Genomic DNA, 20688 nt, shown 5'->3' with positions numbered 1-20688 from the left:
CCTGGTGTTCAGAATGTTCTCCCTGACTCTCTTTCTCGCTTGTTTATCCCTGATGACAAGCTGGAGGGGGGTATTGTCGTCAAAGGACCGAAGCCAGTTGTATCAAAGAAGTCTACTGATGGACACAAAATATTCAGGATTAAATCCGTTGCTTCAACTGATGATACGATGTGTCCACCAGAGAATGAAAGACACGGTATCTTGGAAAAAGCACATTTACTTGGAGGTCATGAAGGAGCTGAACATATCGTACGACATATCCATGCAGATGGTATCCACTGGAATAATATATTCCAAGATGCTGTGACATTGGTCAAGTCATGTATTGAATGTCAACGCTACAACATAGGGCAGAAAGGCTATAATCCCTTGAGACCAATCTATGCATACCTTCCTGGAGATCACTGGGCTGCTGATCTTATCAATTTTCACAAGACATCAAATGCCGGTAACAACTATATTCTGGTACTTGTGGATATTTGCACTCGTTTCTGCATTTTACGTGCTTTACCGAACAAACAATCAGATACACTCGTCACAGCATTTGTCGAAGTATTCTGTGATTTTGGAATACCCAAGGTTATACAATCTGACAATGGTTCTGAATTCAAGAATCAGTTCATGAAGAAGTTTGTTGAACACCTGGGAATTGACCATCGGCTGACCACACCCTACCATCCAAGAGCGAATGGTGTGGCTGAACGACATGTACAGGAAACGATACATATCTTGCGGAAAAAGATAGAAGGTGCTGGCAAAGACTGGGACTACTATGTTCCCAGCACACAATTACACATCAATAGTCGCATATCAAAACGACTCCAATCCTCGCCTTTCTCTCTTATGTTTGCAAGACGATTAAATGACTTTGTGGACTACCGCTCAAGAAATGCTGTACCGAAAGATCCAATGACACATGAAGACTTGATGAAGCGTGTGGAACACATGACGGATATTGTGTTTCCGGCACTCCAAGAGAAAGTGAAGCATCATGGTTCCAACATGAAGGACAAATTTGATACCAAGCACAGACTCATGGATTTCCCAGAGCGAAGTCACGTTATGGTCAAGGTACAAAATAGAGCTGGTAAATTAGCTCCTATTTATGAAGGCCCATACACCGTTCTGCGCAAGACGCAAGGTGGATCATATGTTCTTCAAGACGAAACTGGTGCACTTATGCCCAGAGACTTTTCGCCCTCTGAAATGAAACTGATCAACGTAGATGATGTGGTTCCTGAAGATGAACTGTACGAAATTCAGGCCATTATTGATCATAAAGGTCCTAGAGGCAAACGCGAATACCTTGTAAGATGGAAAGGTTATGGTGCCGAGGATGATCAATGGCTCACCGCTGATAAATTTACCGACCCTGCATTCATTATGGAATATTGGAACAGACGTGGATCAAACGAGACAGAAATGAATCTGCCTGAAGATAAGTCTGTGAAACGCAAGGGTAAAACACAAAACGTCAACCCCAGACGTAGTAAGCGCAATAGACAATAAGTGGTGGTTCTCAAAAGATAATTCCATACTAAGCGCATAAGTCTCTGTAATTCATGAGCTAGTCTTTTCCTCATGTATTTTTTCCCACAGGGTTTTTTAGAGGTTTTTACCGACATGACCATGTAACAGAGCCTGCTTCAACCTGGAGGGGGGTAATGTCGTATAGGTAGGGTCCATATACCACTACATAAGAATTACCTCGGTTTAAGCAGATAAGAGACACTAGAGTAGTTACACACTATTTGTACATTCAAATCCCGATACCAGTTATTATCTTTGAATACCAGATACTAAAGAGATTATCTCTTTCGAGAATAAACAACAGTCTCACCGTACTCAACGTCTCTATCCATCTATATCACACTATGGCAAAGACAAAAAAAGAAAAACAGAGGATAAAAAATAAAGAAAACGGAAGATACAGTATAAAAGGAAGAATGCAAGGGGGAAAAAAGATATATAGAAAAGAGAGTAGAAGATATAAAAAGGAAGAAAAAAAGGAAATAAAAAGAGAATATAAGAGAAAAAAAAAGAAAAAGAATGGAAGAGTGGAAAAAAAGAAAAGAGAAGAAAAGGTGAACGGAAGAGGAAAAAGGAGAACAAAGGCGAAAAAAAACAAAGAGAATGGGAGGAGGAGCTTAAAGCCACGAGTTTAGAAGGATACTCTGCTTCAACAGCTCAGGTTGCAACCGATTGCGCACCGCAGGAATGAAATGCTTGGCATGAGAAAAAAACTGCTCACATGGTGTTGATGTTGCTGAAATGGCAAAATACTTGTATGCTATCTTCGCCAATTGAGAGTACTGGACTTGCCCCACAGTTCGCCAAAACAAAAGCTCACAGCTGTCTTCATTGTCATTGCTGGGTCTGGCCTCAATCAGCAAAGGTGCCTCCACATATGCTTGCAATGAGTCAAGCACCTGGCGTCTTTTCGGTCGGTACACATCACACACATCGTCACTTCTGTCTTCCTTAACATGATCAGGGCCCTTCCATTCCGCCCAAGCTGACTGAACTTTGCACTTCGCATTGGCAATAAACTCTGGCTCCCAGTTCTATTCTGTCCAGTACATGTACTTTAATTGCGGATCCAATGCTGTTGCCGTCGCATACACAGGGCTTTGGTCTGTTTTGGCATAAAATTGCTGCAGCTTTTCCTGTGCTCTTCTTGCTGCTTCGGTGTCATGACCATTCCCGCACACACGTTGTCTTGGTGATAATGCATGACCATGTGCATTATTGGTCCAAGCACACTCCTTCACTGTTGCTATGCTGGTCCATGAGGTTACCCCTATACTTGGTCTTGTGTTCTTCTCTATCATTGTCTTTCCTCCTTTTATTGATCTATGCGTTACCTCATATTATGCTCTGCATTTCATTTATTTATTTTATTATCGTTGTCTCTTCTGTTTCGCATCTTTTAGTATAAATACCTGATCTCTTTTATGAAATAAACCTCAGTCAAGAATTGTGTGTGCTGTGTGTGTATTCTCTCATACTATCTTGTTCTCCATCTTGTATTGTCCTTGTCTTAGTCCTTTTCCTGTTTCTATTCTTGTTCCAATTTCGTTCTTGTTCCTGTTTTACTGTATTCCTTTTCTTGTCTTGTCTTGCGAAAGCACTTAACACCACCCTCTTGTCCAGCTTGCACTGATCCTCCTGTAATCAGTGCATAACATTCAGAGAGTTCAGGTGGATTTCTTTCATTACGGAAACTCTCAATCTGATCGGGCAATATATTGTATGCAAAGACTATAATGTTGATCAAAGGATACCTGTTTTCAAAACCATCAGAAAGTTGTGTAAATTCAAAATTCAAGCTATATTTCATACCTTGATGAAGAAACCGCCTTTGTCATCCCTGAAAACATCGAAAAAAGGACAACAACTCATTGCAAATAGGTCACATCCTCATCTGAGAGTGCAAATTTAGAAAGTTTAGAAAAATAATGGCACATCTCATTGTATGCCTCTCATACTTTCAGCACTCACTTCACCATCACCATGGTGGAATTCCACCGAGTCTTCACATCAAGGTTCAATTGCTTGACCTCATGGTATAAACTCTTGCATGAATCAATATAGTACTTTCGGTACTTTGAGGTCGATCGTCTACAAGTAAAATTAGTCTCTGATAAAAGCCTATTTTCATTTTTTGTATTACTCCACATACCTAATCATCTTGATCCTGGTTCGCAATTTTGATACCACATTGCTGGATTGGCCATGCTCTTCCTCATTGTCAGCCAACGGTTCTGCATGCAACCCATCTTTCAAGGCACTTTGGACGGCAAGATTCAAAATATGGCCTAAGCAAGGCAAGTGACGGTGATCCTTGTTAAAAAAATCTGCCATCCTGCATCAATCGTTCCTCCAGCACCTTTGCCATCTTGGCAATGTTTGAGCTATTGTCGCTGGTTATGGTGAACAAGAGATGCACCACCCCAAAATCTTCGAGAATGCACAAGAAGATATCAGCCAGATCTTCACCAGTATGGCGATCTTCAGGGTGTTCAAACACAATTAGAAGCTTCCATTGCTGCCAGTTGTCGTCAATAAAATGGGCCGTGATTGCAAAGAAATCTTGCCCCTATTCTGATGTCCAAAGATCGAGGGTAAATGAGAGACTTACTTGCTGCTGCAAGAGCTCCATTATCTCCATCTTCTTCTCTTCATAAAGTGCCACAATGTCTCTCTTAGCAGTGTCAGCGCTGACAGGCTCAGTAATCATACTGTTGCACACCGAAGAAGCAGTGGCAACCAGTTGATGGAACTTGGGCAATCGACAAGCGTAAATGGAGACTGGCTCTCACCAAAAAGCGTGAAACAAGACTGCGCCAGGTATCTCTCATTATTTCAGTCGCAGGTTGACCTAAAGATACAATAGGAACGTTTTCAGGTAAGCATACTAAATTGTCAAATGAAAAACACCTGAGAGAAACTTACTTTGAGCAACAAAATTGTCCAAAGGTCCACTGGCAGCTGCGCTGGAGTGTCTGTCAGCATTACTTTCCGTGATGCCGTGCTGGTTTTTTAAATGTTGGCGGATGTTGCTAGTTGAATAGTCTCTGTTGACGTAAACTTTTTGGCAGCCCCTCACCTTATAAAAAAAAAAGGGTGAGCGACAGTTGTTGTCTGTAAGATCAAGTCAATTTACCTGGCAGACAATGTGCGGAATGCCTTCATAGTTTTCACGGCGAGCAAGATCATTGGTGAAGATCCAACTACGCTTGGTTCATTGGCTCTCCAAAACATCAACGGTAGTAAACTCTTCTTGAGAGCTGGCGAGCACAGAGACGTCGGTTTCAAAAGAACTGGAAAAGCTGGACATGGTGATTGAATGGACAAGTGGTGAGATAGTTGTTATATGTAAAAAATACAGTAATACCTTCCTTTCACCATCGTATTTTCGTCTGTATATATATATCTTTTTTGTCTTTGCAAACGACAAAAAGCAGTTATAGAAATTGGATCAGTGAGAATTTTACTGCACTACTGAATTTTGGAAAACAAGTTTGGCCTTCCCTTCTTGGTTCTAGCACATTATTTTAGCCTCTTCATTCCCTACCGACCTGATGATGACAGCCAATTCTTGCACCCTTTGCCATTCTAATGCGTAGCTTCTTTTTTTTGATTAACTACTACTTGCGTCATTCACTCCGTCTTAGTGCCTTACCAGTAAAAAAATACAGACCAGAGATGACGATCACTTTTTATGCTATTTCACTATTGAACGCCTTCCTTTTTTTCGGTTAGTTTACTTGTAATTTTCACTTCGTCTTCATGCTTACCACTAAAAAAATATGGGCCAGCGATGACGACTACGTCTTGCGCTAATTTGTTATTGAAGCTTTCTTTTTTTCAATTAACTACTTGTGTCATTCACTCCATCTTCAATGCTTACCCTTAATTTTTTCCCATGTATGATTCCTGGTGTGCCTGATTTGCGTTGTGGTTCCACTTCCTAAGATATGCTCTTTACCCTACAGTGTTGGTAAAAATGGTTCTCGAGATTGTGATTTTTTGACGTTTTTATGGCTGGGCGGATTTTCCTCATAAAATCTGCAATTTTTTTTTCCATTTCCATAATCAGCGACCACTTTTTTACTATAGTGCACATTTTCAGTCATCTCACGTCAGTTCTTCTCATCCTCATTTCAATTACTTCATGGAAGCATCTCGAGAACCATCCTTGTCTTTGGTTAAATCCACTCTTAGTCTTCATTACAGCTTCAACCCGTGCAGGCATACTCTCAATATACTTGCGGCAGGTCTCTACAGAAAAAGTTTCCCACTCTACTTCTATGCGATCCCACAATTCATGGACACCTTTAGCCTGGCGATCGTAAGCACTCAATTTCAACTTTCAGTGGTGCCAGATGTGCTCAATCGGGTTAAGATCCGGCGACTGAGCAGGCTAAGGCAAAACAGAATACCGTTGCAACTCAAGGTACGCCTTGGTGTACTTGCTGGTATGCTTCAGATCATTGTCTTGCTGGAAGATCATGGCATCTTCATCAAAGCCGAAATGGTTGATCGTGTGCCGCAAAGTAGTATCCAAGATATAAACATAGTCCTCCTTTTTCATAGTACCATCAAAAATCTGGCAGCCATACCCAAGCCCTTTATAAGTGAGGCAACCCCACATCATGATTCCACCTTTGCCATGCTTGACAGTGAGATCAAGATGATGGGGTTTCAAGGGATCACCAGCCATCAGAACCCCAGACGTTGATCTTGGTCTCGTCTGACCAAACAACTCGCTTCCAGTCGTCAATAGTCCAATTTTGGTGGGCTTTCGCCCACTCCAGTCTTGCCTTCTTGTGCCTGGCAGTAAGGAGAGGCTTCTTTACCTTAAAGTGGGATTCGAAGCCTAATCTCTTCATCAGATTACGGATGGATGAGTAGCGGCAATCAATGCCGAGACCAAGGCAGTACTTGTGTACCTCAACAGCGGTCTTGAGTTCCCCTGTGAGGACTTTTCTACGAACAGAGGCGGCCGTGGTCTTCGAGAAAAGTGATGGCCGCCTAGCATCACCATTAGTACGATCAGGGAGTAGCTGTTTCGCATACTTTGAAACAACACTAACAGACAAGTGCAAAGCAGCTGCAGTTTTCTTTAAGCTTTTGCCGTTCAAAAGATGCACTTTGATGCTGTTAAGCTTATCTTCAGTCAGCTTTTGGTGCATGTTAGGGTCGTGATTATGAAATGGTGATTAGAGAAAGGCGGATTCAAGAATGCTAGTATGAGGATACTTTTTAAAGACTTCTGTTTTGCTTACTATATCAAGGTGTTGTTGTTTATCCATTTTTAGAAAATGTTCGTGTGTTTTATGTGCGCATTTCTACAATGACATTTGTATCTCCACCAAAGACAAGAATGGTTCTCGAGATGCTTCCATGAAGTAATTGAAATGAGGATGAGAAGAACTGACGTGAGATGACTGAAAATGTGCACTATAGTAAAAAAGTGGTCGCTGATTATGGAAATGGAAAAAAAAATTGCAGATTTTATGAGGAAAATCCGCCCAGCCATAAAAACGTCAAAAAATCACAATCTCGAGAACCATTTTTACTACCACTGTAATTTTGATGACAAACCGCCCTCCAGATGTTGGTTCGATATGCTGGATCGCCCCAAAATAGTCGTAGGTGCATTCAATCGAGCAGTGGCTGTGTACTCAGAAACAGGTGGAATTATTCTCTATCTTCCGCTTCGTTCTTCCCCCTCAAGTGAATACCGGCCCATTATGCTGTATTTGGAACAAAAAGAGAAGCGTCATTGGTACCTCATTGCTTTCGAGAAGGGATTCCAAAAATTAATGTGGCCATCGCTCTCACCTACATATCAATCAGCATGCCGTAGATTAGGACTCGATGATAACAGTAAAATATAAAAATAAGGCATATCTATGCATAAACATTATCGTATTTTTACATACTTGATACAACATCTGATGTGGAAGTATGTCAGTAAAGAGCGAACTTGCATGTGCTATTCATCTTGAGCCGGCCAACAAATTCAATTTTCGCGTGCATGTGGTGTTGGCCGAATTATTTGGAGTGCACCAACTGTTCCCATGTCAATTGTCAGATCAGAAGGCATGCTGTGTTTCATTAGCTGTGTTTCGGCAGAGAGAATTCAGCCCCTTCATGTAGCAACTTGAGGCGCCATCTAGTCACGTAATAAGGACATAGCCATTTACTGCTCCTTGCATGAGCCGTTAAATGACAGCGACTACCGGGCATAATGGGAATAAATGAAAAAGTAAAAGGGAAGAACGATTTGACGACAAGCTGGGACCAATGTAGCAAACAAACAAACTTTGTATCTCTTTTGGCTTTCTTTTCTCAGATCTGTTAGTGGTGGACCAAGGGAGGCTTGCACAAACTCATAATGGGCAATGAAACAAATGCAATGACAACCATCCCATTTCTGATGGTTGAAACAAAGCGAGGTTGATTGATTGTCATGATTTTCATTTTGGTAACAGCGGGTATGTCATATTAAATATTCCAAAAAGCCAATGCATGTCATCCATTCAGTTGAACATAGTGTAAGAAGAAACAAATAGAGTATATGCAAGGCCACAAGATCAGGTGATCTATAAAAGCAGAAAAAACAAATTACTAATGTATAGTAGATACAGTACGCATACATATTTTTGCATCAAGCACAAGCTCGCTGTTTTGTTGATCAGGCAGCCACTTATTCACAACCTTACAATCCGATCAGAGCTCAGTCTACCCTCTCTTTCAATGATTCTTCTTAATGTTGCAATTTACATTGCATGGTAAGCAACGTTAACAGTGTCTATTTCTGAAAATTTGGTATCACGCGTTTGCCGTAAGACCCTAGAACGAACTGTTAACAATTGGGTGGAAGTGGGGTGTAAGCGACCTAGAGAGAAAGAAAAGGAATGACTCTCATTTTGAAGTGAGGTGTCCGGAATTAAAATTTACAACGTTCGCTGCACGTTGTTGTGGATAATTCTATCCTCCCGAAAGAAGATTCGATCTCCACACAAGTTTCACGCAATCATTCTATAAACCGGTAGACATGTAATTGGTAAGTGTTTGAAACAATCCAAACATGCTCTCAAGCTAGGTATTCACCGTTGACAGCTGCGCATTGTTAGCACGAGAAGTCATTGGTGTGCCTTTTCCAAAGTCACCTACGGTTACTAACGGAGATGCCATGTAGGATTTTGCAAACGCCAGCGAACTACAGTACACTACTGTAGTCGCGATTTGCTTTCTGGATTTTCAGCAGCATACACGGACTATGATACATCTTTCTATGCATGGTCATCATGGTCAAATCCGTTTCGGAAGCCTCCCTCTCCAACGCTCGACCCCCAACCCCCACTCCGTTTGCAGGTATTGAGTGCCGCCTCGACACTAGGCTATAATCAAGATAACGCTGCCACGCTGGCCGTACCACTTTCTGACAAATATCCATAAAAGTCTCCGGGATGATAACGAACCATTAACGAAACTCATTCAATGATAGATCGAATCAGAGTTGAACCTGCATATATCCCAGGGTTCAAGAAAAACGACTAGCGTATCAAGTATTTGCGGAACAGCTATGAAGTCTAGACACAGGTCTCCTTAATACGTTGAAAAACGATGATGTCGGCACAGCTACGAATATTGCAGTCGCCATGCCACCCCATAAGCCCATATGCCTGAATAAGCTAGTAAGGCTGCCGATACATTTTTTCTTAGTTTAAATAAAAGGGTTATTCACAGATATTGATAGGGCTCTCACGTCAGGGTATAATTCTTTGTGGTAAAAACATCAAGGGCATGTGAAATTTGGAAAAGAGACCATGGTATTGTAATCCATATCATCCCAAGTATCCTTCAAAAATGATCATACTACCAACAAGTAGAGTTAGTCTCGTTAGTTCATCAACAGTGTACTGAGTTTTGTACTGCAGCTGCAAATCATGTCTGCAACCGTGTGAAATAAGATGATCAACTTGTAACCATATTTGTCGAAAAATAAGAAAGTGACATTTCGGGACTCCACAGGCATCACCGGCGGCCTGTCGATGATTGCACACTTGTTTTCCAATAGTAGTTGGATGATTTAATTGACCCCTCGATCTTCCGTGGTGGATTTGATTTCAATTGAAGCGATAGAATTTGGCGTACAGCGCGTATGCGTGGACAGAGCTTGTCCGGTTTTCTTATCATGATGCCAAGCCAGGAAATGTTACATAAGATTTTCAAGGCCAGTTATTTGCCATGTGCGAATTGTCAATACAAAAACGTCAAACGATGTGAACCCTGCATCATCGAATGAACCAATGACAATGGATGGCATGCGAAAAGCATCACAATCATTCAATCTTTTTTAGCTTCAATGATCAGCCGTTTTTAGTCTAGTCGAGCTTTATAGGAGGAGATAGCTACCGAAAAAATTCGGGAAAAGCTATTCACCGGGAAGCATCGTTCTGATAAGAGGGAGAGGAAAAAAAAACCACCGCAATAATAGCGTGTGACTGACGGTGGATCAGGTGCCAATAATGTTAAATATCGATGAGCCAATTCCAACCTTGAGTAACTTTATTCGTCATCGGACTATCAAAAAGCCTGTGCGGAGTTGAATGAAATTCTCACGATGAGCAAGAGAATTTCTCCAATTTTGGACAAAAATAGGGTCGAATTTACCTTAAAAAGGCCTTTTACCGATAGCATCGTACAATGGTCGTGAGAAATTTGACATTGAAAACTGATAGATCATACCATATACGGTATATCAGAAAGATAAGGGAAAAAGCAAACGGAAGTAGATGTGGCATGTCAAGTAACGCATGAAAAAAAGTGGAGGTTCAGATCGGTTTATTATTCAAAGACTGAAAACAGAATCAACCGGGAGATTCGGCCATCGCGGTTAATCCAACTCAATTCCCGCATCAAATAAAGATGCTGCATATCAATAAGCAGTTAGTGCTAAAAAAAAAACGAAACTCAAATATTCTGTTGCCGTCCTATCATTCTTGCTCCACGCAAGCGTCCGTTATCGTCGGCGTTGTTTCAATTGGTATAAAAAAAGTTTTCATTTTTTTATAGGCTAGCTTATTTTTTTTTCTGTATCTTTAAGTCGAGCCAGAGAACAACCTAATTTCTGTTTTCTTCCTTCCTGTTCAATCTTTATATCGACTTTGAAACCCGTTTTCTCGAACGACCTTTTCCTCTTCGTCATCGTGCCACAATGACAGAAAAAACAGATGCAACCGATCAGTCAATGAAATACCAGCTGGACGCGAATACGTATGACGACGCTGTACCGCCCTACGACGAATCCTTCATGCCTGCCGCGCCGACGGAAGAAGACTGGAAAAATCTTCCAGAAGTGGCTGACCATGTTCCCAAAGCAGCGTACTTGGTTCTTCTCATCGAACTGTGTGAACGATTTACATACTATGGTTTAACCGGACCTTTCCAAAATTATATCCAATATCCCAATCCGGATCATTGTAGGTGATTTTTCCCTTTTTCATCAAACGCCAATTGCATTTGTATCTCTGACTCAATAATCCTGATGTTTCACTTTAATTTCACTAGACCCTGCTGCTCAACCGGGAGCAATGAATAAAGGTCAGCAAACGGCTACAGCACTAAACACATTCTTCCAGTTTTGGTGTTATATTACTCCTGTAAGTGTTTGAAGGTGGTGATGACCGACTGCCAATGCTAAAATGCTTGCTTTATTTTTTCCAATTCCAAAGGTTATTGGTGCTGTTGTTGCCGATCAATTCTGGGGAAAATACAAGACCATTCTCATATTTGCTGGCATTTACATGACGGGTCTTATTATTCTTACCTTGACGGCTATTCCTCCGGCTATTGCAAGTGGTGCCTCGTTTCCCGGTTTTGTGGTCGCCATAATTATTATCGGCCTGGGTACCGGTGGTATCAAGGCCAATGTGTCCCCACTGGTGGCTGAACAGTACCGCAGCCGGTCCCCCTTTATTCGAACTCTCAAGAACGGCAAACGTGTCATCGTGACGCCTCAGGCAACCTACCAGAAAATTTTCAACATGTTTTACTGGGGTATCAACATTGGTTCCTTGTCGGCTATTGCAACCACGGAAATGGAAAAGAACGTCGGTTTCTGGCCGGCTTTCTTGTTGCCCACGCTGATGTTCGTACCTTGCGTCATCGTCGTATTGCTTGGTCGTAAGCAGTATGTCCAGAACCCTCCTCGCGGTTCCGTCTTCATCGAAGCCGGTAAATTGCTCTACTTTAGCTGGAGCGTCAAAGGCGGTATGGAAGCCTGCAAACCTTCCAACTTGGCTCGTGATCACCCCGACTTGGTGGGCAAAGCGACTTGGGACGACGTCTTTGTCGACGAATTGAAGCGTGCTCTTCGCGCGTGTATTGTCTTTTGCTGGTTCCCCATCTATTGGTTGTGCTATAATCAAATGACCAACAACTTGGTGTCTCAAGCTTCGACCATGTTAACTGGCAATGTGCCGAATGATATCATGCAAAATATCGACCCCATTGCTTTGATTATCATCATTCCTATCATGGACTCGGTCATTTACCCCGGACTTCGACGTCTCGGATTCCCTATGCGTCCGATGGTCCGTATCACTCTAGGCTTCGTCTTCGCAGCTGTGGCTATGGGCTACACCGCTGGTATTCAGAGCATGATTTACAAAACGCCTCCATACTACGACCATCCTGATGGTCAAAACTGGATCTCAGCCGCTTACCAGATCCCCTCGTACGTTTTCATCGCCATTTCCGAAATCTTTGCTTCCATTACTGGTCTCGAATACGCGTACAAGAAAGCACCTCAGTCAATGAAATCCATTGTCATGGCTCTGTTCTTGCTGGCCAACTGTTTCGCTTCCATCCTTGCCTTTGCTCTTGTCTCGGTTGCTGTAGACCCCAAGTTGCTCTGGATGTATACCGGTATCTCCATCGCCTCAGGTGTATGTGCTATCCTATTTTACCTTTGCCATCACAAGAATGATGACACTGATGTCGCTGACGACGCCATTGGGCGCGACGAAGCCGTGGCACGTACCCAAACAGAAGCTGATTATGTTGCGGAAAAGGGCGCAGCGTAAACATGCAAATGATCCCCTGCATTTTCAACGTATCTTTTTTTCTCAAAAAAAAATGTATAGCAAACTCTTATTGCAAATGTCATTATACAGTAGATCGATTTTACGCCACAGTTCTGATGTTATTGGAACATTGTAGACAATTGTTTCCTTGTGGTTCTCCACCTTTTTTCTTTGTAAACCGTACTTGTAACATAAAGATTTTTTGTCCACTTGCTGTAACCCCAAACAATAAATGTATCACCTTCAAAGAACACGTTTGAGAGTCGTGATTTTGCTTGAAGAGTCCAAATAAATCAATTCCACCAAGTAGTGGTTTTGTTTGTTCACAGGCGGTGATGACCGTGCTTTATAAAAATAAAATAAACGGGCTGGTTCGTTTACTTTCCTTTTTTTTATATTATGTACAATACAATAGAATGAGAGTGCTAAACAAATATTACAAGTCCTTGATCCCTTCCAATTTTCTAACGAGAAGTTCATAGGTGAGGATGGTCATGGCCGAGGAGGGCACGGTTCTCATCAAGTTGGTGGGTAAGCCTTTATAAAAACCACGGAAACCTTCTTCTTTGCCAATGACCGCAAGTCCATGACATATGCCTCGATACTTGTACGGTTTTCGAGTTTGATTCTGAAGCCGGGTCCGAATCACCTGCACAAAAAAAAGCCGCGTTGACATGAGTCCAAGCCGACATCGACTAACATCAACGAAATTTACCTCGTGCGGATAAGTGGCCACGCTCGCTGCCATTTTCGAGAGAGAGGAAGCTACCAAAATTGAAGTGGATGCACCGGGGGCATTGGTATCGGCATCTGTTTTTTGCATGATGAGAAAAAAGTGGGTTATCTGACGTCCTATTGTAATGCTTACGCAACCAAACTTTCAGTTTCTCGTATAGCGGGAATTGCACGGCTACATGACTGACGCCAATTAAAGACGGTCCAAGGCCTTTGTAAAATCCTCGAAACCCTTCCTCTCGGGCAATAGTTATAAAAGCATGCAAGGTATTATTATAGCGATAAGGGGTAAGTTCGCTTTGTGTCTGTCAAACCCAAATCAGTCAACGAACCAAGAACCGTGGTTTTTGCCCTCTTTTTTTTTTTTTACTTCCTTCTTACCATAAACCGTGTTTTGATGACCCATAATGGATTCGTTAATGACGTGGAAATAGCCCCAGCAGACATGGCCGAGGCAATATGCAACATCCACTCACGATTGTTTTCACCTAGGTGACGCATAAGACACCGGATTTTGAAAAAGGCAACAAAAAATTATGTCATGGCCACGATTTCGTCAACCATGGACCCTACCTATATGAGCCCACCGGATTTTGAAGTAGTCGTATGCTGTGAAGTAGATAGCCCATGTAGGGAGATAGCCTAAAATGGTCGGTCCTAATCCTCGGTATAAACCTCGAATACCCTCTTCGTTCCATGTACGAGACAAGGTACCTTTGACAAGCATAAGACAATACATGAGCCTCGATCCTCTCATTCTTTTAATACCAAAGCTCCACAAAGAGAGCATGACTCACCCAGTGTGCCTTTATACATTGCTTTGCTGCCTGGTTCTGCCTTTCCTTGATTCTGCAAACGTGTCTTGACAACATCGAGAGGACAAGTCACAATGGAGGAAACGATACCAGCGCCAGCGCCAGCAATGGAATGTTTTATATTTTCATGATTTTCTCTACAAAGTGAAAATCACAAACAATCAACACTCATGTTTGAAACAAAAAGTGGATTGACGTCAGATCACTTACGCAAATTGTTTCCACCAATTGACAGCGTTGCCCATGTGGTTAAAAGAACTAAATGGTCAACGGGGATGCACGGGGGAGATAAGTAATAAGATTTGTAGTCTGCTGCTTGAAAGGAATAAAATGGAGTCAAGTGCTTAAAGGTGCGAGTGGATAGATGGGTAACAGTAACAGTAACAAAAAACAAAAAAGGTGGAGATGATTTCGAAGGAACGATGATCCGGCTTCCCCGCAACTGAACCAATGATGGGCATTATTGGTCAGAATTCCAGTGACGTTTTTCCCCAAAACAAAAAGTCCAATTGAAACCAAGATGAAGCTTTTTTCTATTTTTTCATTATTATTTGGCAAGGTCTCGCTTCATGTATTTCATCGTCTCTAGATCCAAGATGATTTTATCACCGGCGTTCACAAATTCGGGGACTTGGACATTAGCTCCGTTCTCCAAGGTAGCATTCTTGAACACGGTGCCCTTGGCAGCCTGTCCACCCCGTTCGGTCACCGACGCAACCGTGAATGTATGATTCGGCGGTAATTTAAATGTGTATGGTTTACGTCCATGCTCAGGCGTCGTCAGAAAACTGACAGCAATAGGCATACCATCTACATTGACGCATTAGATTCAAACGTTACACAACGGCATCTATTGTTCCCTTCTAGGGTAATTTTGGCGGCTTTTGAAACCAAAAACTTGCCTTCCAGGAAACTTAAAGCACGGTCGCCACCTTCACAAGCATCGGCTGACATTTCAATGGTTTCAAACGATTCAGGTTGCAGTAGATGAACAGCGTTGCCGTCAGAATACAGATATTGATAGTTTTCATCCTGAAGATTCAGAACTAAATTGGTTCACAATGAATGAATAAATCTCTTCCAGTCTTCCAGTCTTTTTTTCATCGTCATGGAGGTCGCTTACTTTCCAAGTTATCGCCCGACTTGAACCGTTCGTTGGTTTTGGCATTGGTTTGTAATTCTTGCAATTCCATCTACAAAAAAAAAAAAAAACTTTAATCATCAGCAGCTACGCTCTTTCTATTTGTGAAATATTGCCTTAATGACCGCGCCTCCTCTTCCTGCGGAGGAATGATCTCGATTCAGTACTCGCCATGCTTTGTCACGGAACTGAACAATTTGTCCCTTTTTTATTTGACCCACGCTAAGTTTATAAAACCGTTTGTGCAAAAGTTCGGATACACCTTTGCAAGCTGGAGCTGAAGCAACCACTCGTGAAGTGAGACGGAACATGGTATGTATTTTCTGTGACAAACTACCGGCTCACAGGCATAAAAATTGTAGATGGCAAGACGTATCCAAGCCACCATACCGAGGCGTAACCAAACCCCCCAGGGTCCGGAGTTTTAGTCATTCAGGCACAATACAATATCACGTTTTTTTTTTCCATTGTTTTGGCTTCTTTACTTTAACAAACGCATATTTTTTATTTGCCAGTTTTTTGATGATTGTTGCTGATAAGCGTCGAGTCCGGTTCTTTAGAGGAACTGGTTTTGCCGCGTGTGACACGCTTGGAGGAAGATTCTGATCGAGAAAGCATCTGTAATGATCAATAAATAAAAAGAAGAAATTTAAATACATTCATGTCAAAGATCATTCTTTTTATTTGCTTGACAGTACCTCAGCGCGCTTTTTCAATGATTCCATGATATTAGTTTGTTGTTTTAATATTTCGTTCTTCAGTTTAAACTCGCGATGACCCTTGGGATTCAACCACGCAAGTAACGCCTGGATCTAAAAGACCAAGTCACCGGATATTACTTGACGATCCATTATACGGCTTCTTCTATCCCGTGAAAATCACAGCTGCTTACCTCATCTGGTTCAGAGTAATAACACCACCATCCTTGATCGCTGCTGGGATCATGTTCTTTTTTTCCGCTCAGTTCAAGCATGCGTCTTTCCAGCCACTGGCTTTCGTCTTGCAACCCCTGAGCTTTCATTAATTCCAACGTAAACTGACATCCGCCTCCTCGGCCCCACGGTTGATCAGGCAAATCTGTAGCATAATCGCGTTCCATCATCATCTGGATATCCACATCACTTGGACTTTGAATATACAATCGTCCCGTGCCATAGGTGTCGGTATGGCAAATATTATCGAAAAAGAAGTATCGATTATAAAATCGATCGCGTCCAAGAAGTTTGATTCTCAATGATGTGTATCGTCGCATATCCCTTTCCAAATCCTCCTCCTATCCAAATGTGTTCACTCATCAAGTCATCTTTTTTTTTTTTCCTGCGCAAGTCGGCTTTTCTACCAACCTTTTTACGTAATGCTTTCTCTTCTTCCTCGAGCTTCCGCCGATCCTCTGCTTTTTGTTTTAATTCAAGATTTCGGGCTCGGGCAGCTTCTCGCTGCTTTTCATACATGCGCTTCCTCATTGCCTCCAGTTCTTCCCGTTCTTTCTGCTTTTGCTTGACCTTTTCCTGCCGAGAAAGCGCACCTCGTCCTCGTCTACGAGAACTTCTATTTTTTTTTTAAAAAAAAAAGACGGGATTAACACCATGCCCTGGAACTCCTACTCTTTAGCATCTCTGCTATGACCCCACTTACATATCACCGGAGGATTCGTCATTAGATTCATCGTCCGACGAGGATTCCGATGTCTCATTTTCTTCCGAGCTTTCGTCCTCATCTTCGTCTTCTTCTGATTCTTTATCGGCATCGTCCAGTCGATCACGACGATCCAACTGTATCCGACGAGCAATTCTGATCCGCGCGTACAATTACGTGAAATAAAAATAAATCAGCGATGTGAACCTCGCTGGCGCTTGGCTCCCAACCTTTTTTCTCACTTACAATTGTTTGCTTTCCTTGTTGAGTTCCACTTTTTGCCTTCGGAATTCTGTCAATTGCTCTTGACATTGTTCCATGTATTCTCTGCAAGATAAAGTGAGTAGGCTGATAAAGATACGATCTCATCTCGTTTGACATACTTGATCAAGTTGGATTCGTTGACAACATCCACCAAGAAACCGAGGATGGCGAGTTTTTGCTGCAAAGTCAAGGTGGGAAATTGCTTTTCCCGTTCCGCCGCGGTGGATGGTTGTCGTGGGACCAAATGAGCAAGAATAGCATCCAGACCAGGCATTATATCAGGTGTGGCCACATCGTTTAAACAACCAATCAACTTGGTTTCCCAGCCCCGTCGATCATGACTTGATCGAATCTCTTTATCATCCCAGTCTTTGATGATTCGCAACTGCTCTTGATCTCGCCATCCGCGCTCGACACCCAATTGCTGTAACCGTTTTAGAGCCTGATTATCGTCGCTGGAATCTTGCGATCCATTATCACTGTCCTCCTGTTGTTCCAAATTATCCAGAAAATCTTCCACAACTTCACCATTGATCGTTTCATTGGCCGTTTCATCGATCCGTTCGCGAATAATGACATTCAAAAGACACGCATAACTTTCTACAATGACGGTGGGTTTAGGTTGATGCTGGTTGTGAAATAAGCCGCGTTCAAATTCATCAATGCTGAATGGCGTGAGTTTCAATGGCTTGGAAAATACGGAAAGGAAGGTCCAAATGGCGAGAAATTGTTCAAAGAGATCATGAGGTAAGCATGATAGTTTGTGAGGAGGAGGACGCGCAGGTCGGCCCCCGCTGGGATAAGGGATGTGGACATGATCGATGGGGTATTTGTTGGGCGAGAGGTCGATCAAAGTCCAGTTGATATTGGGATCTTTTCGGTAAATCGGTAGATCCAAATCTTCGATTGGGTATTTGATAGCGGATTGTTTACGCCGTTCTTCGCGTTGGCGTTCCTTTTCTTCCTTTCTTCTCGCTTTCTGCAGCAAGGTTTCTTCTTTACGTGCCCGTTTCTCGGCTTCTTTTTCATCAGGTGTTTTGACTGCTTTCCGTTTCCTTGCCTTGGCATAAGCGAGATCTTGTGCTTCTTGAAGATGCGGCGGTAACGTCGTGCTAATACCGTACTCTTGTGCGACATTCGGCTATCGTTTGCAGAAAAAAAAAAGGGAGGAAGAGAACATATGAAATCACCATGAGTGTGCGGTACATGTTGCATGTGTGTCCCCAATGCTTACTTTGATCAGCCAGGGAGCGCCTACGTAGCTGTCTTTGAGGGCACATTCTCGGATAAAACGCTGGATCAAAAAGCGACAAAAAGAGCGCTTGTCACGTCTATTAACCGTTGGTAAGGTTCATCGTTTGTAATTAGGTATATCATACTTGATCTCGTGGGCTTCGACGATTCGTGCAAAATCTTCCAAAGGCTGGCCATATTTGTCGATCAACTGCACTCGGTAACGTACTGGCTGGAACCATACTTCGTCCTTTTCTGCCGGAACGTCGTCCATTTCAACGGACGATTCGCGTTTCGCTTCGGTCCGTGTTTCTGGCGTGGGATGTAAAAAGGCATCGGGAAATCGTAGTCGTCCGTTCGGTTGACGCGGCATATCATCCTCATCGGATTCGGTGGTATCGGAAGTAAGTCCGTCGTTGACATGATTGGCGGCCTTGGTCGGTCGATTGCGCTTGAGACGATAATAATCGCCCGTATGCGGTTGGGGGAGTACATCGAGAATTCTTACGAGATAGCTGGAATGACAATAACGGACTAGTATCACTACGACAATTGCACCAAGTAATTTTCAAGGCCATGCGCAATCACTTACATATTCTCCCCCAACATGCAGTGGGTAATCTCACCCACGGCGAAATCCGATCCAAAATAATTAAGGAGATCATTGACGAGAGCATCCAACCGAACCGTTTCTATGCCGATCGTTATCACCATGGCCGTAATCATTGGCTTAGTGTTAGTTGGTCTACTTACGAAATTGGATTCGAAGCAGCATGCGTTTTCGAAGCACTTCACAGAATCGAAATTCGGCTCGGTACCGGTCATCGTCGATTCTCTCGCTTTCCAATGCTTGTTCGTACGTTAAATTGCGTCTACCGGTCACTTCGCATTCCCAGATCGATTGCTGATATAACATGAGTCGATTGATATAGGATCTATTCCAACAAAAAAGCAATTGATACAGTTAAGGATAAAAAAAAAACACGTCAATGAGGAAAACCCCCATCTCCCAACAAACAGTTCGGACGTTGGCATGGAAATGTCCCACATGGTATACGAAAGGGCAGATGCATAACACCGAGACCGCATTCCGTCCCTGGCATTTATCAGTGCATCCATCTGCCAAAGGAATAGCAATGAGATTAGCGCCATAATGATACAGCAGGCCATGCTTGACGTGAGCATGGTGCAGACCCAACAAAAATAGGTCATAAAAAGGATACTCGTAGTTTGTGAATATTTCGTTTGTAAAACGAAGATACCACACTTCTTTTCGTTTGCGTTTCGAGTCATAAGGTATAGGCGCAACGAGAGGTATACGTTTGCTGTCAAGCAGCGGCATAATGAAAATATATCACCACACTGGTTCGACGTCGGCGCGTGTTGCAAAAGGAAACAAGAAGGAAAGTAAAAGGAAACGTGAAATAATTGAAAGAAAAAAAAAATAAACAAATAAAGAAATAAAAAAATTCTTTTTATCCTGGGGAAGAATACGAGGGAAAAAAAACGCATCCACCAGGATTAAGGCTGCACTCAGATCGCAGCCAGAAAATCACACTGAGTGACTGCCAGATTTGGAGTTAACAGTATTCTGCATGCCGGTACAGCATGGCGTGGGCACCTTCATTGTAGGCCGCCTTAAGCACATGGAACGAAATGGGAAATGAACACTAAAATACATATCGTAGCAATAAGGTTAAATATAACTGACATTGATCTTTTTCTTTCTTTCGCCAGACCATCCATGCTTCCAAAGATCGCCCTCGATCCTTCCGGAAGCTGACATTGAAAGGGTTTCGTCCTCCGTTCTCGTGTCTGTGCCTTGATGCACGTGACATGCAGCAAACAGTGGCAACTGTTGCTTCCCCTTTGCAATTGTCTCCTTTAAATTAAACCTCTCCCAGCTTTTTTTTTTCGTGGGCCAACGTTCAATTTGCCTAACAGAAAACAAATGGATATATCCGAGTACGTTGAGTTCTCAGGTGAATTCTTTCTGACATTAAGCTTTCCAATCCCGCTGATGGATCTGAAACTTCTATTAAATGAGAAAAGAAGAAGTTTAAATAAGCGGCACCTTTTACAGAAACATGGAAGTAATCTGAGCTGCCTCAAAAGATGCAGATCTGAGTTGAAAAGTCACTCAGCATCGATGGAACGCTTCCTTAATATTCGGTGCGAGTAGTGTTTGTCACGCATTCCATGATTAGAATGCCAAAATCGGATGAAAATCGATGAGTAAAGTCCAAACACATCGAAAATT

General features: G+C 42.5%; 6 protein-coding genes across 6 annotated transcripts; 2 read left to right on the top strand and 4 right to left on the bottom strand.

Moving 5' to 3' along the window:
* Positions 1 to 2334: 2334 nt before the first annotated feature.
* BYT42DRAFT_589797 (uncharacterized protein) lies at positions 2335 to 3819 on the bottom strand. Its single transcript, XM_051570423.1, has 3 exons — positions 3683 to 3819; positions 3507 to 3621; positions 2335 to 2683 (listed from the first exon to the last, which is right to left on the bottom strand). Exons 1-3 carry the CDS (start codon positions 3688 to 3690, stop codon positions 2588 to 2590), a joined length of 219 nt encoding a protein of 72 aa, XP_051418511.1. The 5' UTR covers positions 3691 to 3819; the 3' UTR covers positions 2335 to 2587.
* A 1674-nt stretch (positions 3820 to 5493) lies between these two features.
* On the top strand, positions 5494 to 6313 carry BYT42DRAFT_589776 (uncharacterized protein). The gene has a single exon (XM_051570422.1). The coding sequence runs from the start codon at positions 5544 to 5546 to the stop codon at positions 5856 to 5858; it is 315 nt and encodes a 104-aa protein (XP_051418510.1). The 5' UTR covers positions 5494 to 5543; the 3' UTR covers positions 5859 to 6313.
* Positions 6314 to 10831: 4518 nt separating this feature from the next.
* Positions 10832 to 12605, top strand: BYT42DRAFT_505552 (POT family-domain-containing protein; the record flags this gene model as incomplete). The annotated part of the gene is made up of 3 exons (XM_051565036.1): positions 10832 to 11000; positions 11089 to 11180; positions 11253 to 12605. 3 exons carry the CDS (start codon positions 10832 to 10834, stop codon positions 12603 to 12605), a joined length of 1614 nt encoding a protein of 537 aa, XP_051418509.1.
* Positions 12606 to 13041: 436 nt separating this feature from the next.
* Positions 13042 to 14400, bottom strand: BYT42DRAFT_596120 (mitochondrial carrier domain-containing protein; the record flags this gene model as incomplete). The annotated part of the gene is made up of 7 exons (XM_051570916.1): positions 13042 to 13254; positions 13321 to 13415; positions 13474 to 13645; positions 13722 to 13828; positions 13914 to 14054; positions 14138 to 14292; positions 14366 to 14400. 7 exons carry the CDS (start codon positions 14398 to 14400, stop codon positions 13042 to 13044), a joined length of 918 nt encoding a protein of 305 aa, XP_051418508.1.
* Positions 14401 to 14702: 302 nt separating this feature from the next.
* On the bottom strand, positions 14703 to 15348 carry BYT42DRAFT_596119 (uncharacterized protein; the record flags this gene model as incomplete). Its single annotated transcript, XM_051570915.1, has 3 exons — positions 14703 to 14965; positions 15058 to 15201; positions 15279 to 15348. The coding sequence occupies 3 exons, from the start codon at positions 15346 to 15348 to the stop codon at positions 14703 to 14705; spliced, it is 477 nt and encodes a 158-aa protein (XP_051418507.1).
* A 452-nt stretch (positions 15349 to 15800) lies between these two features.
* Positions 15801 to 19344, bottom strand: BYT42DRAFT_618771 (uncharacterized protein; the record flags this gene model as incomplete). The annotated part of the gene is made up of 11 exons (XM_051572329.1): positions 15801 to 15914; positions 15995 to 16108; positions 16189 to 16569; positions 16640 to 16844; positions 16932 to 17087; positions 17178 to 17258; positions 17315 to 18336; positions 18430 to 18526; positions 18575 to 18943; positions 19021 to 19120; positions 19182 to 19344. The coding sequence occupies 11 exons, from the start codon at positions 19342 to 19344 to the stop codon at positions 15801 to 15803; spliced, it is 2802 nt and encodes a 933-aa protein (XP_051418506.1).
* Positions 19345 to 20688: the final 1344 nt, after the last annotated feature.

Source organism: Radiomyces spectabilis, assembly GCF_025331425.1.
Source record: "Radiomyces spectabilis strain NRRL 2753 chromosome Unknown BYT42scaffold_18, whole genome shotgun sequence".
Classification (NCBI taxonomy): domain Eukaryota; kingdom Fungi; phylum Mucoromycota; class Mucoromycetes; order Mucorales; family Radiomycetaceae; genus Radiomyces; species Radiomyces spectabilis.
This window is presented reverse-complemented; position numbering and strand designations above follow the sequence as displayed.

Coding starts and splice junctions, on each gene's coding strand:
- BYT42DRAFT_589797 (XM_051570423.1), bottom strand. Junction 2,684..3,506: donor GGAATTCCACCATGGTGATG/GTGAAGTGAGTG, acceptor ATGACACCGAAG/CAGCAAGAAGAGCACAGGAA.
- BYT42DRAFT_589776 (XM_051570422.1), top strand. CDS start 5,544: ATGGCTGGGCGGATTTTCCTCATAAAATCTGCAATTTTTTTTTCCATT.